Below are 26,119 nucleotides of genomic sequence, written 5' to 3' on the forward strand. Positions count from 1 at the left end.
AATTATTTGAAACTAGCTGACCCGCGAAACTTCGCTTGCGTCACATAAGAAAGTCATATTTTCTCCCGTTTTGGTAACATTCTTTACTGGTACTCTGCTCCTGTTGGTCGTAGCGTGATGTTATATAGCCTTTCTTAAAAAATAGGCTATCTAACAGTAAAAGATTTTTTCAATTCGCACCAGTAGTTCCTGAGATCACCTCGTTCAAACAAACAAACGAACTCTTCAGCTTTATAATATTAGTATAGATGATGTGGAAAAATATTGATAATTATATTTAGCTCTTTAATGCCCCTTCGCCTGGTACGATTCTAATTCTGTAAGAGAAGCGATGGACCTTGACCACGCCAGCTAAGTACGAGTTGGAAACTTCATACTCCTTCAAGGTAAATGAAAAGGATTCTCAGAAATGCAAGATTTTATCACGACGATTATCACTGAAGCTACACTACTTTTATAGACGTAAGTGTAAAAAGGAATTGATGCTCTTCTCAGTTCTTACACCCAAAACTACTCAGAAAATGAATACTTAGACCTAACACTCTACTATGAAGAAGAGCCATTACTTTAATTTAACAGTGCCAGTTTAGGTAATTAGTCCGAGAAGCTTAATGTTCATAGTAATTCAAATAGCTTGCATGACTTCACATAGCAAGGAAAATCACTTGCATCCAATTAGAATCATTCATCATATACCCAATTACACGCCTTATACCGACAGGCACGGCATAACGTGTCCGCCCTTACTTGAATAATAGTCTGTTAGCTTCTATAAATAAACGTGGAAACTGGAAACCCACTAGACATTTGCGGGAATTGTTAACAAGTAACGAATTGTTTGAAGTGAGAGGGCTCTCCCCGTTAGGTACATTATTTCGAGCGTCGTCCTGAGTATACACTAGTCGCGGATAATACTTACAAAGTTAAATAGTTTGTGATTTTAAACAAGTTATCGGCGGTCAGTTGTACACTTATTTGTTGTAGTTTGGTTACGTCGGTCCGCACGCTTGCTGTCGTAAAAAGGGAGCTACCAATATGTTTGTTTTGGTTTACGCAAAGACAACGCGTTGCTCTGAAGTCGTCTTTATTACGAAGTAATAAAGCTTAAAATTTGTTACAGATACAATCCAGTCTAGAGGGAGATATCGGCAAGCCGCTCGAATTGTTCAAGTGCCTTATGTTTAAATAATTGTGGTTGTGTAATCGCTTGAGAACTATATAGCGGTTAGTTATCGGAATGTGTAGCGTGTCTTACACGTAGATACACAACTATTTGAACCACGGAATAAACGATAATCAGAACTGACAAGTAAAACTTTATTACGTTACGTCATTTTATACTTAAACGCGAGGTCTAATACATAGAACAAGAATATAAATGAGAAACTAACCCTGTCTGTTACGCTTTCATGTTTAAACCACTGAACATTTAAACAAAATTTGGCGGCACGGTAACTTAATAAAACTTTTCACTGCAAAACTTCCACGCAAGCGAACCCGCGAGTAAAAACTAGTAACGTAATAAAAAGACAATAAGTAGTTAAATGTTTAATTGTTCCGGGATTGTTAATCTATCGCATTAGTAGCTTTTGTCGAAAGTTTCAACATAGGATTGGAGTTGTTTCGACGCGAGTCCAAAATTACCGAAATAATGATTATAAAATATTTGGCAAAGCGATTGTGGAAACTGATTGACCATTTAGATTTCATTTCTGTTCTAGTAAATTGTTCGATTTTTTTTAACCCGTTACTGTCCCACTATTGGGCAAGAGCTTCTTCCCGGACGAGGGAGGGGTTATGCCTTGACTTCACCAAGTTGGCCAAGCGCGAAGAATTTTTTTAAACAAATTTGAGGAATGCAGGGTTTCATCACGATGTTTTCCTTCCGATAAAGAATACATTTAATTATTACAAAAAGTTGATACCGTAATCGAGATCACAAAGTATTGTGTAAATAGGTCAAACATTTATGTAACAGAATCAACATTCATGTAAAACCGTCAAATGATTGGTCACGTTCAGCATCAACTCGGTTTTCAATATCCACGCTAAACAAATAAATGTATTATTTTATTTGTTTGTATCAGTGCTAGGCTTGCGAAGTTGAAAAATACGTGCGTGCTAAAATTTCAACCCCCTATACATTAAATTGGTCAAAATTATGAACATTCTATATAGGTATCCCTAACTTCCGCCTCAGTGAGCATATCACGTTAATTATCGTTTGTACCACAGAACGAAGTAGCGGCACATACGTACAAACTCAAAGTGTCAGTTTCGGAATGAAATTGGGTAACCCAAAGGTCAGGGTCAAGGTATAATTATGTCTAACGGAGGTACGGCTCTTGAACTTGTTTATATCTATCATGACAACTTGTCAGCTCACTTAACCTTCTGATTACCTTCTAAATTGTAATAATTAACTTATTGAGTAGTGTCCAATCATTGACTACTATGTCAGAGTGCGGATTAGGTAATAACTTCTACACTTTTGCGTCATTGTATCACCGTGCAACTAACTAATAAAGAAAAAGCCCCATTTACTACTACGTGGCATGTTTACTGAACGCTAGATGGCTTTAAAACGACCTGTCTATGACCTATAAATACTGCGAAGATATCTTCGCAGTTCAATCGCTCGAAGGGTCAGGTAAGTCATGAATAAATTTCCTTCAGTGCAGGAATACCTGACAGGCTTCGACATAGAAGCACAATTTTAATGACTACGCAAAGTTTTCACTGCACTTAGGCGCAGAGGTGCTCTAAGCGATTATTTTAAACGCGTTCAATTGAAAAAAGATTCTAGTTCAACGGTTTCATTAGTCGATAGTTGATTGTAAGTTCAGTGTATATCTCAGGTTGGTATCTGACAAGAAATTTATAGCAACAGCAGAATTTGGAAACTTGCCCGCCAAACAACTGTGTTGGAAAGACAGTAATTATTGTAAACTCTTTAGAGAGCTGGTTTAATTTTGTCTTGCATTGATATTTTTTGTTGCTTTATGTTTGTAAGATTAGATTAACCTCCAAACCTTATTATATAAGTATTAACCTCTGGCTAGGTATCTAAATCTGTCTAATTACCGGTAGCGCCGGGTAGATAGTAAACAAAATATTTATGCACCTATTAATGGACATAAACGTGAATGTAAAATCCCAAATCGGTATAATTGTATATCACGGTGCTTATCTGACAACAGTGTACAATGTGCGGGCTGTAAATGTTGTGGCCGTCGGAATTTAGCGCGGGGGCAGAATTTACCTCGCTTTAAAACCACTTTTATACAAAAGACTTGATAAACAAGTACAAAACTGTATTACAGAACCTTTGCGTCAAAGGAATAGTGAGTAACCAGCGTTAATTGAGATATTACGGAGCAAAACGTTTATTACGCTTTATATTATAGCGTTATAGGCTTTGCTTTCAACGTTTCATAAATAATCATTTACTAAAACTTGTAAATGATAATGAATATTTCAAGATATGAAAATGAAAGCCTACTCTTGTCCAAATTAGAGCATCAGGAAGTTTGATTCATGAACTTATTAGTAAAGTAACATATTAACACAAACAAATCTATCACCATGTTCAATGCCTGACCAGAAATTAGGAAAGAAAAATCTTTAAATAAATATGTATGTGTCAAATAGACACTACCAATTTTTGTTTCCTATGATTAGTTGCGTTAACTTTTCATAACTCCTTAGCATAATAATCAAGAAATATTATAAACCATTATCTTATTTATATTAAAAATCAAAAAATAATAATATTCTTCGACAATCTCTTTTCATTAGTTTTGTTTCTGGTAAACGGAAACGTGATAAAAGCGATATTTCACTGGAACTCACTCGAAAACGCCTTAATTTAGGCAATAAAACCTTTAAAATCGACGTGTGGCATTATGGGTTGCACGGTGACTAGAAGAAATGTAAGACCATTCTTCTCTGAAACTATTCGCTTAGTTTATAAATGTAAAGTATTGTAAAGATGGGATCTCAATTGAAATTGTTTTGTCAAACTTCCTCAAATTAAGTCGAGGTTCAGATTTTCTTAATATCCATTGATAAGGGTAACCGAAATAGCAGCAAAGAAACTAAATGTAACTTCACCGTTCATTGTTAGCAAATATTGTTTAGTTAATTCCTAGAAGCCTATGTCGAAGCTTGACAATCCAAAGATATTGATGAGGAAATAATAAGAACAATGATCTCACTTCTATCTATTATAAATCAAAGATCGTCGCGAAGTCTATCTATGGTCATTGATTTCACAAAACGAAGCTAACTTATTAAAAAATATATATTTTTACTCCTCTACTGGTTCATACTAAAATTGTTGGTTTAAACTTAAACTAACCGTAATTTAAAAGCACGCCGCGCATATGTTATCGTGTTAATAATGTTCCAATGTAATACTGTAGTGAATCTTCAAAGATAAGCCTAGAGAAAATCACACCGTCTCAACATTGAGATCGGTACGAGCTGATAAACTGATTATGCTTAGAGTTAGTTACGAAGCCTCGTTTTCCGATATTCATTAACGACTTTAAGAGATTAGTGTTCAATTTGGTCTCTACATTTCGGTTAACTTTATATTTGTCGTAATGTTAATTATCAAAACTTTAACGACTTGTAAATCTTTTGCTTCTATCATAATCTCTTAAAACCCGGCGGCAAAGTTCACGATGTTACTTATGGATTGAAATTTATGTAAATTTTAGAAACGAATATGTTTTCTTTCACAAAGTAAAGTGGCTACGTGGACACAAACGTAAGGAATTCCTCACGATACTTGCTGAGTCGAGGAACACTGACTTCAGCACGGGCCACGGCTCTCTTCAAGCAGGTACTTAATGCGAGCCTCTTACAGCTGCCCTAACCACTTGGCAATCTGTCCGTTGACCGACTACTGATAACGATTCCAAGTGATCATCAAAATTTAGATTAAATGTATTTTCTACTTCCCAACATTCATTTGAAACATATATTCGTTTTATTGGTGTCCAAGCTATAAAAGATTCAATAAGAATTTGTCAAAATCACTTTGATTTGTTATTCAAGCAGATTTTTTCTTTCCCTGGCAAAAGCCTCATAATTCGTGTTATTTTCACATGATGTGGACTGTAAGTAAGCTTTTGATAGCAATTACTTTGTAAAAAAAATAAAATTTACTTTTATCCATCTTGATTCAAGCATATGTTTGCCTTATTTATCCGTTTCTTCTTTTAATCGATTGTATTTCAATAACATTAATGTTTTTTGTTACTCGATTATTAATTTCTTAAAGAAATACACTAAAGAATTCCTTACAACAATGTTTGTAAGCAAATACCATAAGCAGCTAATATACGAGAGTATTTAAAGTCTATAAAAGATGATATTACATGAGAAATTACAAATTTACGATGTGAAGGGTGGCTCTCGACGAGTTTGGCGCCGTTGTGATATTACTTTAATTTCGACGCTTTTACTCGATGGCTTTTATCAAAGACAGATTTTATACTTCGTGTATTAAACCGAGCATGTTCTAAATTTTAATATTTTGTGTTCTCTCAAGTAGAATCGCGACCGCAACTTTTGAAGAGCCGCGATACAGTAAAGTTTGTTTAGCGCGTACATTTCAGTATATTTGAGTTAAAAACGGTTCCATATGAAACTGTAAGACATAGTTGTCCCTGTAAAGTCGGTATTTTATCTCTTCAATTAGTTAAAGTATGTTCCTTTGTTTTTTTTTAGTATAGTGCTGCCGGTGCCGAAAGTTAATAACTATAGTACTTTAAATATGCTCAGAACATAGCTAGTTTGTTACACAAAATTAACTGCTACTTACAGAATTTACATTAGGCCATAATGCCTAATGTTGGGCATGTAAATTATATTTTAAGAAATCGCGTGTCTCGGCGTGCGTAGAGACGGTGGTGTTGTTAATGAAACACCTTGGCCCGAATCAATATAAAGCTTGATTTTATCGCGAACCACAAAACTTCGTTTCATGACCCTCCGCCGGTTCTCATGATTAAAACTGTTTGCGAATTAAAATACCGACTTTGAAACATTAAATAAATGTATTTAAAGCGTGGTAAATTCACTTAAACTTCATACTTAGTATAATAATACATTAACAACTCAATAGTTTCAAAACAATGTTCAAAATTCTTATATTATGAAATTTATCACTAATATTTAAAGAAGTAGTTAATTTACCACAATAAAAAGATATTCTCACCTCGATGTGATGGTCTTTTCCAAGGAAAGGCCTTCCGGCCCTCCCAAACGAACGAAAATACACTCGCGAAAAAACTTATGTTCAAAACTTGCAAAAGTTCATAAAATAATACTGAAAGAGGAAGAAACAACTTATTAAACACTTCTAAACCAACAATACCTCATTATAATACATATTAACCGAGTTTAAAAGAAACCGACGCACCGAAAACTTAGAGAAATCACAAATAATAAATATAGTTTAGTATGTACGTATGCCAGGAGAGCGGCTCCTAAGCCACGACTGCTTCCAGAGGCTCCTCAACTGACAATGAAGCTTCGCCAACTCGAACGTTATTCGAGGGTTCCGGAGCGGTGCACGCATGCGCCCTAGCTTTCCCTCACCTCAGACCTCCCACCTTCCCCAAAACGAATATTTGAAAATCTTTTTACATTTGAAATTCTAACGTTTTTTCTTCAAAATTAGTTTAGTTCCTCTTTCAAATGATGCCAAAATGTAATAAGAACAGATTTATCCAAATTTATTGCGATAATCTTTGGTGGTGGTTTGGGGTATTTTACTTTTTGATCGTATGTTTCTTTATTAGAATCATTAAAACCATCTTAAAATAATTATTTACATTCAGATAAAACACGCCGAACAAATATTTTATAAATTGAAAATAATTGTTTGAAAATGAGAGGTTTATTTGGAGATGTAAAGGAGAGCGCAGTTAGCCGACGGCCGACGGACCGCGCGCGCGCCTTATACTATCCGAACGTTCCCGATCCGTTAGGATATGGAAAACGTTTGCGTTTAATATTTTAGTTGAAGTTTGAGCGCACAACAGTTGGTTTGTTTACTTATCGTTCAAAATAAAATAAACGTATATGTTATCGGCAATAACGGACTAACTTTTTATTGTGCTAGTGCTACCGGAATAGCGGAAACTTGTTTTTTGTTTCAAAAGTTTTGGTCAATTTAAACTAACATAATGTGTGAGGCTGTGGTGTATTATAGAAAGGAGCCAGAATCCTGCACAATGACATTGAGCTTTCCCAATTCACCGCATCTGAGGTACGTACTCTTTTATTAATAGTTTATAAGTTTGCTCGTGAACATAAAATAATCACTTGACAAATCTTTAACTGCTCAAGTGTGTTTTAACTTTAGGTTATAATTGTTTTAACTTTTTATTGAATACATTGAAACAAAAGTGTACAAGTGTAATAATATCGATTAATTTATTCATGTTCGTAGTATTTGCGAGTAAGATAGAGCGGTTGAAATGAAACGCTGGAATCAGTCGAGCTAGTGCGTGTTTCACGCGATCAACACATAAACAAACTTCGATTTGACGTCAAAACATCCAAGAAAACTATTTTAGCAATACTTATAAGTTGCCAAGTGAAACAAATTGTTCCAACTTTCTGTACAAGAAATAACACAAGTCAATAGAGCGCTTACAGCCATATCATATAGTTATAAAAAAGTCATTTAAAGATTTCAAAGGCAAGTTTGTTTCAGTGAACAGTTTCAGGACTCCATTGCCGTCGGCCGAAAGGATCAAAGGAAATAAAATGAGAATTTCAAATTGTGAAACTCTTATTTAGTACTCGCTAGGATTATTCGACAAATGTATAAAAGTGCAACTTGAACAAAGTTTTATTGGGAGTACACTTACATCCTTTGACTTGAAATAATTTAAGTGACGGTTGACGGTACATTAACAATGAATCATACTTATAAAGTTTATTTTAACGATATAAAATCTGTCAATTAAAAACGTTGGTAAATAGATAAAATATAACAGAAACATTGAAGCATAGATACAGTTACAAGCTTTATTTTTGTGACGAATCACATATTCAGTGTGCTCGGTGCTTACCTGTAATTTGCATAAATCGCCATTCGTTTTCCATTGATAGTTCTGCAATTAGAAATAACTCACCTCTTGGTTCTCCGGTATTTGTTGCTTTCTTCTTAACGAGTCGTGGTATCTTGGGTCTTCTCCCGAGACGGCGCGCTGGTATGACAGGCGCCTGCCCTTCGAGTCCGCCTTAGAGCCTGAGTAGTGATTGTTCTGAGGTAGCGTAGAGAAATCCTGATATGAATGGGATGACTGTATCTCACTGCTCTTCTCGTCTTGGATGATCCGCCTCAAGTAGTTCGTGAGACCTTCGCTTGCTAACCACGTTACTCTGTAATAATATTGAGTAATAAATAACTATTTTAGGTAACATTGCAATGCTTTGATAAAAACATGTGCATTGTTTTATAACAAAACATGTTTATATCGAATAAAACAAACATTTTTACACACGTTTTCACATTTAAGCCGCTTGTTTTTTATTCGATTGAAAGCATTCACTACATCGTTTTTATATCTGATTACATCCAATCAATTACATTTTTTGTTGCTACCGATACAGTGAATTTATAAATTTTTACAGGAATACAGAAAATTTACAGTTTATATATTCTCATTTATTTGAAATTGAAAACCTGGATAATCAAATAAAAAATGTAGGCTACGTCATTGCGAGTATAAAAATGTGAAAACTTTTCAAAACTACGAATTTTGTTTGAGTCAAAGTCATAAGTTTGTAGAAAATGAATATTATTTTGTCGGCAGCGTCGTAGCAAATACTCGTAGCATGCTGCTACGAGTGTCCTTAGCGTAGCGGTATGCGTTTGTAACTGATCTCAGGAACCTGGAATATTCGCTACATTTTCATCTTTAGTTTCAAATTAATAATAAGAAGAAGTTTGGTTACATTAAAAAATGCAAGGTTTTTTTAATCAGGGTTAAACAACTCAAGTTTAACCAACCAATTCAACCTTAGTTTTCGTTAATAATTACTTTATTGTCAATGTCAACTTTTGGTTGTTTCATAGCATGTTGTACTCACTCGTTTACTATTAAGGATAGTGAATACATGACTACCTGTTTTTATAATTAACAAGAACGAATCCAACGTCGTTATGACGTCGCGCTCCGTCGGCGTCGGTGGAGTAGTGGCGGCTAGCTGTGGCGAGCCTATAAAAGTCTCTCAGTGCGTTTTCTTTCAACATCCTTGAGCATAACGCAATACGTTACAGAGTAGTAATTATATTATCAATCATAATAATTTCAGTCTGATGTTTGATCGTATAACGAGGTTATATTACAGCACTGTTAAGCTGGTGAAAAGAATATGTACACACAGATTCTCCGGATCTCCTACAGAGCTGACCGGTTGGCAAACATTTATATAGTGAGTTTCCGGTCCACGTTATCCCAAACTGAACGGGAACGGACCAACTCGTGATGTTAACATGAGCCCATTGCGCGGCTTTAATGCATTAATTATGCTCTGTGCAAAACTATTAAGCAAATTACACTCGACATAAACTCGCATTTCACGGAATGAACGTTCCCTTCTAAAATAATGCACACTAAAAATATACCTATAAAGCGAGGTTCCACTCGGTTGTAAGGGTCAATGCTCAACACCACTCGACCGAGCCAGATAAGGGCGGCCGTTTTTATAATGTAAGCAATTACCCAGCTACTAAGAATTTTTCGTAATAAAAGGGCTAGGGCGCTACAACCGCCGACGGCATGAAATATGTTCGAGAAGATCAGATTTACAATACAGGTCTATTTAAAATATTTGGGGCTGTGTTCAGTACTTAGATCGGTAACCATGTGACGTCTAGTTCAGCGCATTTCCCTGCGGTTCATCTGTGGATCGGTGACCGTCTCAAAAATAAACACAACCCGCTTTTGTGACAACTTATTAATGTCAGATGTTCCAAAACGGTTATGTTTAACAAGAAAACATCATTGGAACGATACGCCACGCTTCATAGAACTAATATAATTTTAGACAAAGTGATGGTATATTTTGGTTACTTCAAGGGTGTTAAATAAATTGCTAGAGAGATATTTTCCTCGTATGATGTGAACAAGAGCATTGTGTTGAGCTAAGGCGCTTGGGAACATCAAAAATTCTCTCACAATGCCTTCACCCACACACTTTCTAAACGAGTACGGAGAACCAACATGACTCTTGTACATAGAGTTAGCGCAGAATTTAACAGAAAATCTTTCTCGTAACAATATCTATTACAAAAACAATCTATTATTATGATCTATAAAAAGATTATTAACAATAATAACTATAAATACTCCATTACTTGTTTTTTTATATATTAATTGGCATATACATTTTATTTAGTGGCTTTGTCGTTAACAAAAATGGTAAATGTCCCCGCGCTTTTTCGGCGGTACGTAGGTTTGTTGGCAAAATTCAATGGCGGCGTGACGTGCCGTGACAGTACATTGCCAGAGCACTATGAGTCCGGCTACTGGCACCTGTCAATCTCGCCTCTGATACGAGATCAAAGAATTTTAGTCAAAGCTGGAGCTATTGCACACATCAGCGTCGAAAGTGCGCTCCACTGCAGGCTCAGTGAAACACGGATGAAATGTGAAAATGTTTCAAAACTTATATCATATAAGTACTTGAATATTAACCAACTTCAAAAAAAGGCCGGGGTAGTCAAGTCGTGTCCTGTATGTTTTATATGTACCTATGTAGTAGGTGCTGTGTATTTTTGGTAGTGACGCTGACGTTTTGATCATATTAAGCTGATGGTTGACTGTTGCGACTAATAGGGCAATCGATTTAATCCGCTGTAATCGCTCTAATTAGCGAATGATACTGGTTAATAATCGTGCAATGGGAGAATTTAAAACGCATGAACATGTTTTAAAGCGACATTGGAAGAGCTCAGAGACGTACAGTGGTGACAAAGCCGTCCTGGCACGTTTTGTAATTTCATCTGAATTTTTCTCACAGAATATTCGCCTGACACCACCGTAGTGCTGAATATAGTCCTACTACCAGCTTGTAAATAAAACTATACGCTACAGTTTAAACCTGAAACGTAACAGATATGTCTTTGCTCTTACTGCCTTTGACAGTATTTACCATCTAAGTATATTTATTTTCTTGTGAAAGCTGCCTCGTGTGTATTTCAAACATGCATTTTTATTTATTAAGGTTTTATATCCAATATGAGCACGCGTAGTTCAAAGGGCGAAGATGTGCTACGAACGCTACGAACCGCTACGGAGATTACACTCAAATATGTAATATTCCAGAGAGTATGGTGCACTTCGATTTTAATATAAATTTTATAGAATTTCCAGGTATTTCCTCTTTGGAGACATACGTACATATATTTTATGGTCGATAATTTCAAAAAAATACAATCTTTGTTTGATGCGTAGATACCTAATTTAGTAAAGCGTTTACTTATTTATAGAAAAGGGTAATATTGAGAGCCATTAATTTGAATGAAGCTAAGATCCTCAGTTTAAAGTGTTTTTGAAATAGAACAAGAATCTTTCTAAGAATCGTGGCAAATCGAAAATACCTGAGTTATTTGGAGCTCGTAACTGATAAATAATTAATAATTTTAACATAGTACCTCGTGCCGGTAATCATTAAAACTATGCGTAATGCATCTTATTTTATGACAAGTGTTATTTGTTACAAAATAATTAAAAATTACCTGTTTGTCCTGTTTTTCCGTCTGTTCGGTCCATGCGCCGAGTCAAGGCCGGAGCTCATAGAAATAGCGCGCGAGTTCAACAATGATTCCTGGATGTAGGCTTCATTTAAACCTGTCAAAAACAAACACATGTTACTTTTGTGCTTGAACAGTTTTGACAATGAACGATAATTTGCAGCTGCAAATATTGGTTAAAATGGTTTGGATTCAAATGTGTGTACGTAAATGCTCGTTATTTTTGGCGACCTACATATAAACATAATATGATGTCTATTATACCTGAAGATGTAGCCAGAGCTGTATAAAATTACTTTACACACCCACCTTTCGCCATTAACAATTTTATCGCCATTAAAGGGGGAGAGCCTATTTTTAATATTATTTTACACAATAAATCATTTCTAAATCTCCACATATTAAGTTTGGAATGTTTATGTATTTGTAAATTTAATAATTGTGCAATTTTTGATGGATCAAAAAATAAAAAGAGCACCTATCTGTTAAGGCGGACACAGGAAATTTTCCTTTTTCTCTCAATGTGTATTAAAATTTTCCGATTAAGTACCAGATTCAGGCGAACTTCTACAGCGAGAACACAACATTTTATATAATCCCCAATGAATTGTTTTGAGTTTGGTTGTGATATCTGTCCATCATTTGTATGTTTTTCTCCGCGACTCAAATCCCTCGCGACAGAATTGTCATTCATTCATAAAGTGGACGTTTTCTTTAAAACAATCCAAACAAGCGTTCAATCTAGCGTTTAATTTTGAAAAATAGTTCGGTGTTGGTAGTGGGTCGTATTACAAGTATCCCCGTCATTGACTGTTCTTCTGTTCAACAGTTGTAAAGTAGATCAAGCAGAACTTAAACATTATCTTTTATACATTTACTATTTTATAATACGAATTATTGTATTAGATATTTCATTGTAATACTAATAATATTCTCGTAACATTTTTACAAGAAATCAATTTCAACCATCTTTGCGAAGAGAGTATTGAATCAGTCATTGAGTCATACGTTATTATTCTCTCTTTGAGAAACCCATTATTGAGAACAGCTTTAAGGTAAAAATATCAATTTGCGGGCCAACCTTTTCTATTGAATCCTTAACATTTGTGTAAGACAGTCATGGAAACAACGGTTAAACGTATCCTCAATGTGAATGGGTAAATTATTTCTTTTAAGGCGCTGACCGGAACTCTTGTCTCCAAAAATACCTCGAAATAAAAAATATGTTATGTTTAAATAATTCAAGTACCTCGAACATTCACATTTTTTTAAACAAAAGATGATTTTAGGTAAATAGCCTATGTCCCAACGAATAGTTGATAAACTACTAAGAATAGTGGATAAATTACTACTAAGTTTTAACAAAATCCGCAGGTTTTAATACAAAATACCGAATACAAACTCATGCTTCCATCCTCACAAACATTCACATTTCTAACATAATTGAGGATTAGCATTGTATTTAATTTCGATTTATGTGCTGTGTTATGCATCATATTTTAGAGAAAGGTATTTCAGTGGAAATAGCTCTATACAAGTATTAACTCTGTTTAGAATATTTCAATGATTTTACCACGACCACGGCATATACTGCTTTCATAACATTTAGTTATTATTTGTGAACTACACAGATCGCTAAATGTGTTAATTAAAACATGAAACCGTATTCGTCTGTTACTTCATTGTGTATATTCTGTGGGGCCCATCACTGAGGTAATTAGGCACATTCTGTGGTCATTATAATATCCTCTGCAATGTGTGGTGCGACGAGAGTTTGCTATCTGCCCATCTGACTAACGTTTTTATTCTGGAATAGGGAAGCGGCTCGTAGAGCCCCTTGTATGTGATTATATTAGTACTTTAATTAAGCTAGTTTATGAAGGAGATTAACGAAATCACTGCCAAATTTGTAGTAACAAATAAAATGACAACACAAGCGATAGACTGTAGCACTACCTAAAAATAATTGTGGTGTATTTTTCAGTACACCACAACCACAACAAATACACATTTATGCCCACGACTGTATTCATTCTACTACCAATGATGGCTGACATGATATTGGTTTCGCTTTTGTTTCGAATAACAAAATGAAATCTTGAATATTTTGCCTCTATTGTGTTAGTTTGCCTCGTTAATGCAACAATGCGTCGAGGTATAGGATGTACGTGTTAGTTAGATTTTAACTTGAAAACATAACGAATATTGACTGGAACTGAAATACGGGGAGTAAAGAGGGTTGTTTGTTGTATTGCTAATCTGAGGCTGGCAATTAAATTTTTTTAGAAAATTTGCTTAGAGTGTACCCGAAGGAATTTGGCAAGAAAATTATGCAAATTATCCATGCACATAACTTATACGGGCGCAAACGACAGCATGGATTCTGCATCTTGCTTCTTAATGGCATAAAACCAGTACATCAAGTATAAAGCACATTCTTTCAAATCTTTGTGACCCTGAGTTCCGGACCCTAAAAGATATGGTAGTAATCTAAATGATTGACCTAACGTAACTTTAAAGAATCACCTAGTGTCCTGAGACTTCCAGAAAGGAGCTAATGTTAGCAAATTTTTCAAGACAGTTGTAATTCTTATACTACTTTCTGAACACATATCTCTTCAACTTTCATATTTATGTCAGCTTTGCCTAGATTTGCCCTCCTTGTTGGTGATTATAAATTAAACATGCATGGTTTTATTGCATTACTAGTTTTCCGCCCGCGGCTTTGCTTGCGTGGAATTTAGCCCATTCGGGGGAGAATTTCCAAATATCGTCCGTTAGTGCTTCTCTATGCTCAGTTGTTTCGGCTGTACGTTGATGAATCATTAAGGAAAGGCTTCTCCTGTTTCCGAGCTGTGAATTGCACCTCCTTTACGATTGGTTAAAATAACTCAACTAGTGGTAAAAATCATACATAGTAAAGATGCATTAATAGACAAAAACAAATATTAAAACTTAACTAAATGTGTTAATATGTATAGTTTCTCTAGGTATAAATATTTTAAATACCTAATAATATTTTTTTAAATATGTCGAACAAAAATAAAAACATTGAATAAATATAAACCAATCCTAACATTAATCTTTAGTAAAAAAAATTACACACTTATTTTTTTGCAAAATAAAAACGTACCTTCGGATTGGGTGAAAATGTCACAATTTCGTACGTTTTATTGGATGATACGGCGTCAGTCGCCATTACCATGATTTTTACCCTAGTCATTATATGTATGAAATAAATGCATATTTTATACTATAATCCACTGGCGAACCTACTAGTTGGAACTGTTTACATACCTGGAAACATGTATGTTCTTTGTGCTCATAGAAATGTACACAAAAAACAGATTATGTGATTAAATAAAATTACTGCGCTAGCGCTCCTGTAAAATAGAGAGAAAAATCCCATACAGTTCTCGTTCATATTTACTGACCATTGAGCTCAAAACTTGTGTTTGATTCCACTTGTTTTGTTTGAAATTGTTTTCAACTGAGTTTTCGAGTTGGGTGAAAATACCTGCGAGCAGTATTCAGCTCGTCATTGTTAATTTAATTACATTTATTGTCTACATTATGTGAGCTTTGTCAAAGCGAATGCTGCCAGCTAATGGATATAAATTAGAACACATACTGTTTTACTATTCATCTTTGACTAATTAAAACTGCTATTGACATAGTATTGCATAAATACATATTTATACAAAATAAAAAAGATTTTTCATAGTTAAAACCACTACTTACTAAGTTATTTTTGTTTCCTAATACAACAAGCAAGTTTCCGTTTATCTTACGGTTTAGGTGACGAAAACATCGTCTAGCCGTCAGCCTTCTGCGGTCGGATTCTGCATTTAGAGTTCTTAATAATATGAGTTGCATAATGACCGTTGCGATATGACAAGTTTGTATGTAGAGTTTAAGACACTGTATGCAATATAGTGAAGATGTGAGAATTGTGAGCGCTAGCTTGCCCGCAGTGTGGCCGGCACTTTACCTCTCAACGTAATTGACGTGTCAGCTTCCTACTCGTGTTGCTGAATCTGGACAGGAGTCAGATTGGTCGAAATATGAGATATGAATAGTATCAGTGCCGTCACCTAGTATACACATAGTTAAACAATACACGTCCTACACAGTTTAATGTTGTGACAAGTAATTGATTGAAGTTATACAGAAATAATAAGGATATGATCTTTAAATATAGTAATTGTATTTGCGTCAGGTATAAAAAGCGAAAAAATAAAATAGTAACAGAAGGAAAGAGTTGTTGTAAATTCACCTTTTATTTCGATACCACAGAACTCATTCAAAAACTCATTCAAATTTTAAAACATAATTTCTACGTAAACTCACTCAGGGACATAATAAGCCTCTCGTTAAAGAGAGAGCTGTCTTTTTTCACTGTCAATGTCGTCGTCTCGAGCGAAATGAATAGAGTCCCACGTCATAAGCGCACAGGTACATCACTGCACATCAGACGAGCACAAAGCCTGCCAAGTGTATTAATGACAATGCCTAATACGTCGTACCTTGCTCCTTTATGATGCGAGAAAATTGCAAAGAAATGACATATATTTTTATAAAATTACTTGATAGAAACACAATAGGGCTACGTGCATCGCAAAATCTTTACAACTTATACTTTCACACATTTTGTAGAGATCAACTTGTTTCAACGTATATACCTACGTAGAATCTGTACACTGTACAGTGTGTTTTGATTGGTAGCGGGATGAACTTGAATAAAACAAAGGACTGGCTCAATGAACATGTCATGCCGATATCGTTCTACGCCAAAGGGCCGAAGTTGTGGGAACATCCAGTTGACACAACTTGTGGACACAAGGCGCGGATAAATCATATCGATATGGGCAGCCTTTGAGAGGCAGCTCACGAATAAACGAACGGCCACTGTGGTTTACACTTGTCAAAGAATCAACATCCTATAGATAGAGTCAATGTTTGGGGACAATCTGTTTCTGTGATTGTTAATACTGGTAATTGATTACTGAACATTTTTTTTATGTAAGTATATGCATCTGAATATAATATTTTGAAGATGTCGTCTGTGTTAGTGCGTTCACTTGATTCAATGATGGAGTCACATCATTTTCAGCTGCATCCTTACACAAAACTCAATAGTGCACAAGAAAATACCGTGAGAAAACAAACACGATAACTGTTGTAATGATTGCGTAATGTGCGCTTTAAACAAACTGAACTGGAAGTAATCGAATTAAGTAACTAGTGAATAAGTGTATCGGAAACATGTTGTGAGAGTGAAAAAACTTCGCAGTGACGTAAAACTTGGATCCTCTACCAGTTCAAAGTATGTGAGTCTTTACAAAAAGATAAATAAATCGTTTGCTTTGCTTTGATACTCGCTGCCTTTGAACATCTTCAGGAAAATCACTATTCGGAGCACTCACTAAATACTTGGAAAACCAAAATAAACATTTAAACTTGTGCTTTAAAAGATTTATAAACTTTTTAAAGGAAAGATTTTCAACTATTTATGTTTACACATTTTTAATTCTTTCTACTTCTAAGTATTTTTAGGTCAGGAGTTCTTGTTCAAATTTTAACTCAGTAAAAGAGGTTCTGGGTCTTACGCGTAGGCGTTTAGTGCTTGTGCAATTTTATTTAGTATTTTTGCATACTATAAGAGGTAAATAAACAGCTGTAATTTTATATGAGGCCATAAACTGGACGACAACGGCGTGGCACGAGCGGCGACATATGGTGCGAGGAACGAGGCGTTCATCGCGATCATTTCATGACAATGCTTTATTTGTATTTGATCGCAACCCCACGCTGCCGTTGTCGACAGGCCGCTCGCTGCAATTGTGATAAAAGGCTTAGGATTACAACTCACTATGTATACTGTCGGAGGCAATGTCGCCGAGCGGTTGGCTGGCGGTGAGCACGGGCCTGCTGCCGGCGAGGCTGTTCCCCTCACTCTGAGGGTCTGGAGTCCGCTCACTCTGTGACATCGACAGGCTGGAGTTACTCCGCGCTGGTGTGGCCGATGAGTGGAGGCTGGACACACTGCCCTGCAGCTCTTCCTTAAAATCCATAACCAAAATGACATTTTAATAACATTGATTGTTATGACTTTGGGTGATAAGTTAAAACATTTCAGCGTCTTCGCTTCCTTAGTAATATTTTTTCTATTAGGTATCAGTACCTACGCCTACTAAGTATAGTTTACTTGATACACTGAATTTATCAATTGATTCGAAATAAGTGACGGTATTACGTAGCTCTTATTCCCTATGGACTATAAGTTTTTGAGAACGACCGCAAAAATACACAGCTATCTAACTTTTGTTCAAGGTATTTTATATAAATCAGTGTTTATATTTTTCTGTACTAAGTAAGAAGTAGGTACGGCAATTTAGACGTTTGAATCTATCAATTCACTCTCAAAACTTTCATGAGAGCAAATTGAAGGGCAGGGAACGATCGATATGAATGGTCGGGGCTTATCTGCTGACGAATCAAACGTCCCTTATGGAGCACCTATGTTGATGAAATTACGGTACAACAATAAAAGATTCACGGGAATAGTATCCGCCAGAAGGAAACCAGCTCCGGGGAGCTCCGACGTCTTTTACTTTTCAATACGAATATGAATTTAATGCATCTGTAGTTTATTAAAATATAATATATAAATTAACGTAATCTAAGATATTTAAGAATTGAAGTTAATTCAGAAGAGTATTAGAAGCGAAATTAATTTGTTTTAGAACTGCTCTTTGATTGTTTATCGCTATTTTTCTTCGCAACCAATTGCTTGCAAAGAAAGAAAACATTGGTGCATGTTTACCTTGAAAACCTTTTTAAGTTTATTCACGTAAGTTGAGCCGCATAGGTCAGTGTGTTGAATATAAACAATAGAATTTAAATACAAATATCTATACGGAATCTTTCGGCTATTGGACGGTATCGGAGTCCAGTGTTATGAAAGATTTTCTTAGCATTGAGTGTTATCAGGTTGCTTTTCAATATGGTATTCGTTATCGACAGGATTATAGTCTGAAATTCCTAAAGACGGTCTCCTTGGCGGTTGCTATACTAGTACCATTGTTTCAAGAGGTTATCGGTTTGATTCCAATACAAAACAAATATTAGTGCTATCTACAAGTTGTTGTTCCGCGGCTGGCCCTACTTTGTGTACGTTGTTTATAGGATAATAAAAGCCTTAATTGTATTTTTTTATTTAAGAGATATATAAAAGGAAGAATCAAAAAGAAGACTTCATATTGAAGTAAAATCTTAGAATGGGAGAAAATTGTTGCAGATGTGTTTTCTAAATTTTATCTAAACTTCTGGGAAGGGAGGGGATACCCCCCGACCCATCCTTACCTAGACTTACCTGTGCAGACAATATCAACATAATTTTATACTACATTCATATATTTATCAGAAATATTTAGGCCCTTGAACGTAACCACTTGAAAAGTCAATTATTTACATTATTATAAATGTAATATTGATGAATCAGTTTTCTTATAACAATGGTAAACAATTCAAGGTATCTAGGTAAATAGTATAGTTACTCATTCGGGCGCAATAGAAGTGAAATAATTAGGCAAACATGTTGACATCATTAAAGCTTATTTTAAATTGTATATGCCGAGCGGTCTCAACATTTCCCTCCCTCGCAGGTGGTTGAATGATCGAAACCAAGGCAACCGCTGTGATTTCGAATTTATGTGCCTATTGGAAATAATTATCACTTGTTCTAGTGTAATTCACTCATATTTAGTGTGTTCTAGGTGAAGGAATCTCACATCGCCTCCGATTTTTTTTCATGCAAAGAAAATAAAATGCAGCTTATCAAATTGAAACAGTTCTTAAAGATATGCAACGTTTTCAACAAACACGCACTTGGACGGCGCGGGGTCTTCAAAGGCTCCCCTTACTCATTCCGGGGGGGAGATCCTTGCCCAGCAGTGGGACAGCGCTGGGTTATTTATTTTTATATTATACTTTAAAATCAAAATCAAATCATTTATTAATTTAGGTCAAACTTATGATAGTCAATGATACAGAGAGTGAATTTATAGCCAGTTCGGAAAGTAGGGCCAATGAGAACAGTGGCAAGAAACTCCTGGCCACTCTTTATTTTAGTTTCACTGTTTAAGGAAAACATTATTATGAAACCTTGAGAGTCAATTAAAATTGTGATTGTTGGGATGCAAAGTCTCGAGCTAGCAGGCAAGCGACGTGAATTCAAAGCTTATCTCCCTTCATTGCGGAGAACACCCTTGCTTAGGACAGTAGTTGCATAGCATTGGGACAGTATTAATGTATTAATGTGTCTTTTTACACAATTAATGCAAAAATGTAAGTTTTGTGAATCACTCCTAATTATAAATTTATTTTGGAGCTTGAATCCACGATCAATGAGACAGTGACATAGTTTTACTGCTTGTAATGTGAGTAGAATCACAAATGCAAGTTACATGATTACCGTTTCAGGTCATTAAGTAACAACGCAAACAGTGACTACTATCCAACTGAAAACGTTTGAAATAGGTTTAGGTTCCAGTTCCTTAGCCCGATTCTGTACAGTCGTAGTCGGTACTGTTGTTATCGAAAATTTGACATTGTTTGTTTGGTTGTCGTATGGTTAGTGGTCAACCTATTGTTGTTCAAGCCGCCCGAAAGGCCTTTGACATGGCTTAATTTGACATTAAGAATGAACTGCCAAAATAGTTCCTAGGACGCCCGTATGAGGCGCTGATCAAATTTTTATAGAAAATTTCTCGGGATTAACCCGGTTGCCGGTTGTCGATAGTGGTAGAGAATCCAGCTACCGTATGAACCCTACAATTTGCGGTTCTCTGTATAACAAATATGTTTTTATAAATTATGTATTTAAATGATTGAGGAAATTAGACGAAAGCATAATAGGAAATGCAGCAACAGAACCCTTTCTACTTCTTTGTGTTTGTTGTATTCGTATGGCTGAATAGACTTTAATGTATGTATGTATGATAATCTTATCAATATTTAATTTAAGCATAATTTGAATAAAAAAGTGTTAAGAGGAATTTGAAAAAGACTGGTTGCATCTTGCCGCCGATAGGGGGGATTTGGAAGGGAAGGGGGAGACCTTTGCCCAGCAGTGCGACACTCAAACAGGCTACGGAAAAAAAGTGGAATTTGTAACTACAGTTAACAATTGATCTTGTTAAACTTGCTCTACTAAATCGATAAATCTTATAAAACATGTGATACAACCTAGATATAACACTCAAAACTCGTATTTCTACCAAGCACTTTGGTGTTTATATTGTTGTGCGCACACAATGACAACATTAAGTATACATAATTAATTTACTCTCTCTACATTTGTGTGTACATTACAAAAATATACCAAACAAACAAGTAGGTACCGTGCAATAATATGCCGATACTTATTTAATTAATGAGCAACGATATCAAATGACTCGAAATGTTATCCACCCGACTATGAAAAATACATCAGAATACCCACTTGGTGTTTATGCAAGGGTTCCCCGGCGTAGTCTCCGTTACACGTACTGTTCTCGTTCAGTGATTGGAGAGATATAGACATTGAACCCCTTCTCTGCATACCTTGACTCTTAATAGATTGACGTTTGAATATTTCTGTCGTATTTTTCAAAAAACTATCCATTGTTTTCCTAAAAAAAGAAGATTTCCTTTCCAGCGGAGATTTTCCTATTGAATTCAGATCCAATTCAGACTGTGACAAGCCCTCGCGTCTAGATAACATAGTCTGATCCAGAGATAGTTTTCTGTCACGAGTCTTAACATGTGAACATTCGCTCGGGGGCAGTAAGTCGATCTTGACGTCTGGGACATCTGAATTGTTTTGTTTATCTTTATCGCTAATTAGTTCTAAATCAGATAAGCCCTCGGGGACGCTGGTGGATTCATGTATCATTGCGTCAAATGGGGCATTGTTTATATTAGGCTCGCTCATTGTTTTTTCCTCAGGCTCATTATCGTCGCTAATGACTGGGTTTTCGGTTACATGTTCGGCAGGTTCGTTTGTTTCTACGCAACTACTGTTCACAACTACGTCAGGGTTCGTCGCACTCGCCGTCTCCGATTCATCCGGCTCTTCACTATTGGCCTCGCCTTCAAAAATATCTTCATTGTCATTAAAATCTTTATTTTGCATTACTTTGCTGCCCTTCGGAGCCTTTATTCTCATACTACTATTCATTTTAACCGTCCTCAAAATCTCTTTGATTTTGAGATTTTCTTTGATAGTCTTGACGTCAGTTATAAACAAGGGAGATTTATCTCTGTCGACATACTTCATCGGTTTATCCTTTTTAGACTTTTGTCTAAATCTATCCATGTTATCACGGCAGTTTACACTCGTCACGAACACAATATCACCATGTCTAACACTATTTAGATCACAAAAGCGACATCACCGCATTTTAACACAAATATGGTTTTATCAGTACATAACTAGCACAGCGTTACACCTGTACAAACCGTTTCATCATAGTGAATGCGGCCACGATAGCAATATGTCGTCCAAATCGAAACGGCGTCGAATCACAAACTAATAAATGTTGTTACACTGGGCCGCCAGCGACACTCGCGCTACGATATCGTACTACACGCTAATAAATATATCGATATTATTGCTCGTTTATTATTTAATTGGATCGTTCAGTGTCAAGTAGTGATCGCGGTAAACGGTTAGGAGCAAAATGAACGACGTCACTAAAATTATATAAAAGTAAACACGCTCGGTCCGGTGTCGAGTTTGATTAGGTTACATGTATGTCTTGAACGTAGTATCACTTAACGATATCTCGAGGCTTGAGATAATCTTTGATATCGCGTATCTATATACCATTTTTGTTTTTATCTTTAGTCAATGTTGAATGTATATCGGACGGAGACTTCACTTGTTGTATGTCTATTTCTATAGTTAACATTTACATCGCTAATTTTCCATCAGAATGCATTATCAGTATGGAACTAACAAATATTTATTTTAGAAATATGTGTGACGCGATATCTAGTGTGAGGAATTCTTATTTTTGTATGGTAAAACGTTATGGTCATAAAAAATGGTGAGGTGTATGTAAATTGATAAGATCATTATTGTTATCATATTATTATCTAATCATAGTTTTCATGATTAGTTAGAGATGTCGTAAGAATTTACGCGTTGACATATTAAATGTTTGATGCCACAGTTAAAACGATTTCAAGCTTTTAGATTTGTTGTAGGCACCTGAGATCGCAATATAAAACACAAGACATTTAAGAGCGGAGAGCTACGACTGATTAACCTTACGAAACTTATATTATAAAATTGATTTTATACCGTCTACATTGATGTAGTACTTGACCGTGTGACCACATTATAAACGAAGACCTGCTGTTTCTCCAATAGTGATCATGCCTTCAATTGGCAACAACGGCACTGGCTTATTAACTTCCGGGCTGCGGTTAGGCTAGAATATCTGGGCCATCTAAACACGTCGTGACGTATGTATGTACCTACCTACACGATAGCTGGTATTTAGTCATCTCCAATACTCGAGAAGGAATACATAGTATCAGAATTCACAGAAGACCAGGTCTTTGTGTCGTGGCTTTAATTACTACAGAGAACTAGTATTTGTGTGATCCACATAAACTTGTTCTGGGATTGTTTGGTATTTATACTCCTTATTGAAAGGTAATTTTTAGAAGAGAACACAACTTGATTAATGCGTAAGCTGCTAATACTATAATTGCAATCTGTGTATTATGTACGTCTTACGCCTTAACCAAATATTAAAATAGCAACAAAAAGAAAAATGCGACAGCAATAAATTGAAAAATGTGTGAAGCGAAGTTATTGGTCAAGGTATTCAGCATCGATTCCATTAGTCGATCTCTCTGTCGGTGGAAGCCACGCGTGATTGGCAATTTGGCTTACAATGTAAACGGTAGTGATACCGAGGCGAGGGCACGTGTCCCGCGCCACACACATTAACGTTACGACCTCGCATTTCACGAATTGCCGTTCATCCATATCTTCTCAGTTCGGACACGCTCGTACTAATACGTGTGTACATACTTAAAGCTGCATCAATGTAAGTTATTGACTGTTGTTAAAACATAAGTTACCATGTTTACGTACGGCTGTCTACATTTCAGGACAGTGTTAATTAGATTTAGAATTAGCTGTAGAAAATATCAATTTGGTATAAATCGCAGCTTTTGGAAATATTGATGAGTAACTGCTGCGTTAGATGTTAGAATAAAAACAATACAAAAGAGTTCAATAAAACATCATGACGACTATGCACGTCTTGTCTTATCCGCGAATAAGTTGATTCAAGAAAACAAAACTATATTTAAGTATAAAATTATTATAAGGTATAGAGCGATACTAATACTAAACTGTTAGTAAGTGTTCGTTATGGTGATTAGGTCTCAAGGGATTAGTTGATCGTTACAATTGTGATGATTACAGAGAATATATTCTCAGGATACCTAAAATCTGTGACCAATAGGCAATACAAGCTTAGTATTCAGAATCACGTCTCCGTGGACTGCACTCATGAATATCATACCATACATCCGCGCTTTATTACACGTATAGGTATCTAGGCCATAAGTGATACTCAATAAAGCGAACTGACTATAGAATATTTGATTATAATAGAATAACAGCATAAAATTATCAATAACTATAATAATAGTTTAAATCCATATAAAGATAAGGTATGTCGATAAAGTTGCGTGGAAAAAACAATTTTATTCATGCTTTTAGCGTATAATTACTGTCACGTTTCTATTAGTGATGGACTGTGACTCATTGCGATAAAATAATTTATGATAAAATGTGTCATTATACTAAAATTATCAGTACGTAATTTTTTTTCTAGGACATATTGTCTACACTGTACAAACGCTATGGACACAAACACTTAACAAGTTCTATTAACTTATATTTATGTATAAAGTTTGACCGTTTTTACAATTCGACATAATTTATTCGCTTCTCATGTATCAGGTGAACTAAAATTTGAATGAAAGCCTTTATTGAAAAACCCCGGCGTGCAGGTGTACCTATATTGTTACTTATCGATGTGTTCATAGTCGGTTGCTCTCGATCGGTAAGTGATAAGTTATTTTTGGGACGGCCAGTTTATGTTGCACACTCAATATAAAAACAAAAACCTTTTAATATTTTAAAATACTTTTCGCTTCACTCACTGCCTGTTGTCACTGAAAGCTGTCCGAAAAAGTAAAATGAAAGACGTTTCTGGCTTTTATTACCTAATGCATAAAACCAGCATGTCTACATGTCGAATTAATTGCTTAAAAAATATGAAATATTTTATTCATTTTGTCCAGTTGTTTGCAACTTTTGAAACTCTTTTGCAAATATTATTTAGTCCAACCGTCAAACGAATAAATGAGCCATACGTTTGTACATAAACGGTATTTTGTTTATTGACACCAATCAAATACTGGTTTGTAAAAGAGAAATATTTTTGCAAGTTTTATTTTTTATGAATAATATCGGATGAATATAAACCAATATCCACGTTTATATTTTATAAAGCTCGAGCATTTGCAGTAAATATATATTCTGTGATGTACTTACAACGAACAGGAAATATTCCTAAACATATTATTCTATATACTTGCTGAGGATTATTAAATATAGGTATCCACAATATTATGATATTATATAAATAATATTATAATGAATACACATCTTAATGGCGTGGCAATGGCCAATGTCATTCAGTTCATGTCTGATTTTTAAGTAAATATAATGAAATATTTGCGCATAATCACTTGATTACAATTACATAACTTAGCATCAGTAACCCAAAAGAGCATTAAGCAGTTTCAATGAAACACAATGCTAAATATTGGACAAAAATTTAATATTAAGTGATTTTACAAAATAATCAGAATATCGTTAAATGTCGTCTATTGATTAATACATGATAAAGGTTACTTCTTCGCATCTGGTACGTCGAATTCACTGACTTGGGCGTCGACGAGCTGCTTGCTTCGTAGCTTGATGATAGCGTGACCGGGCACGTTGGGGTCTTCCATCTCAAACTCGATTAAGCCTGCAAGAATTAAAAGTTCAGTATTGTCATAGTGCACTGCGAACCAACTATCTCTACAGCAACGACTTTGCGGTGAGAGCCGGTCGTGTCCCACGCTTCCTTGTCCGATTCCCATAGTAATACAGCTATCGCTGAGTAAAATACTAAAAGCATATATCTGGTATTGGAAAAATACAAAGGTCTCTAATAAGTGTAACGCACACGGGATTAACTCCCGAGT

General features: G+C 35.4%; 2 protein-coding genes across 3 annotated transcripts in view; both read right to left on the bottom strand.

Moving 5' to 3' along the window:
• The window catches only part of LOC142986394 (uncharacterized), a 59,880-nt gene extending 37,334 nt beyond the window's left edge, over nucleotides 1–22,546 (bottom strand). For both annotated transcript variants that reach the window (XM_076134877.1, XM_076134878.1), the window contains exons 1-4: nucleotides 21,294–22,546; nucleotides 17,661–17,850; nucleotides 11,774–11,885; nucleotides 8,160–8,409 (exon numbers count right to left, since the gene is read on the bottom strand). In XM_076134877.1, the coding sequence (XP_075990992.1) occupies nucleotides 8,160–8,409; nucleotides 11,774–11,885; nucleotides 17,661–17,850; nucleotides 21,294–22,148 (1,407 nt within the window). In that variant the 5' untranslated portion in view covers nucleotides 22,149–22,546. The remainder of the gene's footprint in view (nucleotides 1–8,159; nucleotides 8,410–11,773; nucleotides 11,886–17,660; nucleotides 17,851–21,293) is intronic.
• A 3,146-nt stretch (nucleotides 22,547–25,692) lies between these two features.
• Nucleotides 25,693–26,119, bottom strand: part of LOC142986475 (uncharacterized) — a 50,740-nt gene continuing 50,313 nt past the window's right edge. The window contains exon 11 of the mRNA XM_076134991.1: nucleotides 25,693–25,899. Within this exon, the coding sequence (XP_075991106.1) occupies nucleotides 25,778–25,899 (122 nt within the window). The 3' untranslated portion in view covers nucleotides 25,693–25,777. The remainder of the gene's footprint in view (nucleotides 25,900–26,119) is intronic.

The sequence above is a fragment of the Anticarsia gemmatalis genome, chromosome Z (genome assembly GCF_050436995.1).
Source record: "Anticarsia gemmatalis isolate Benzon Research Colony breed Stoneville strain chromosome Z, ilAntGemm2 primary, whole genome shotgun sequence".
NCBI lineage: Eukaryota > Metazoa > Arthropoda > Insecta > Lepidoptera > Erebidae > Anticarsia > Anticarsia gemmatalis.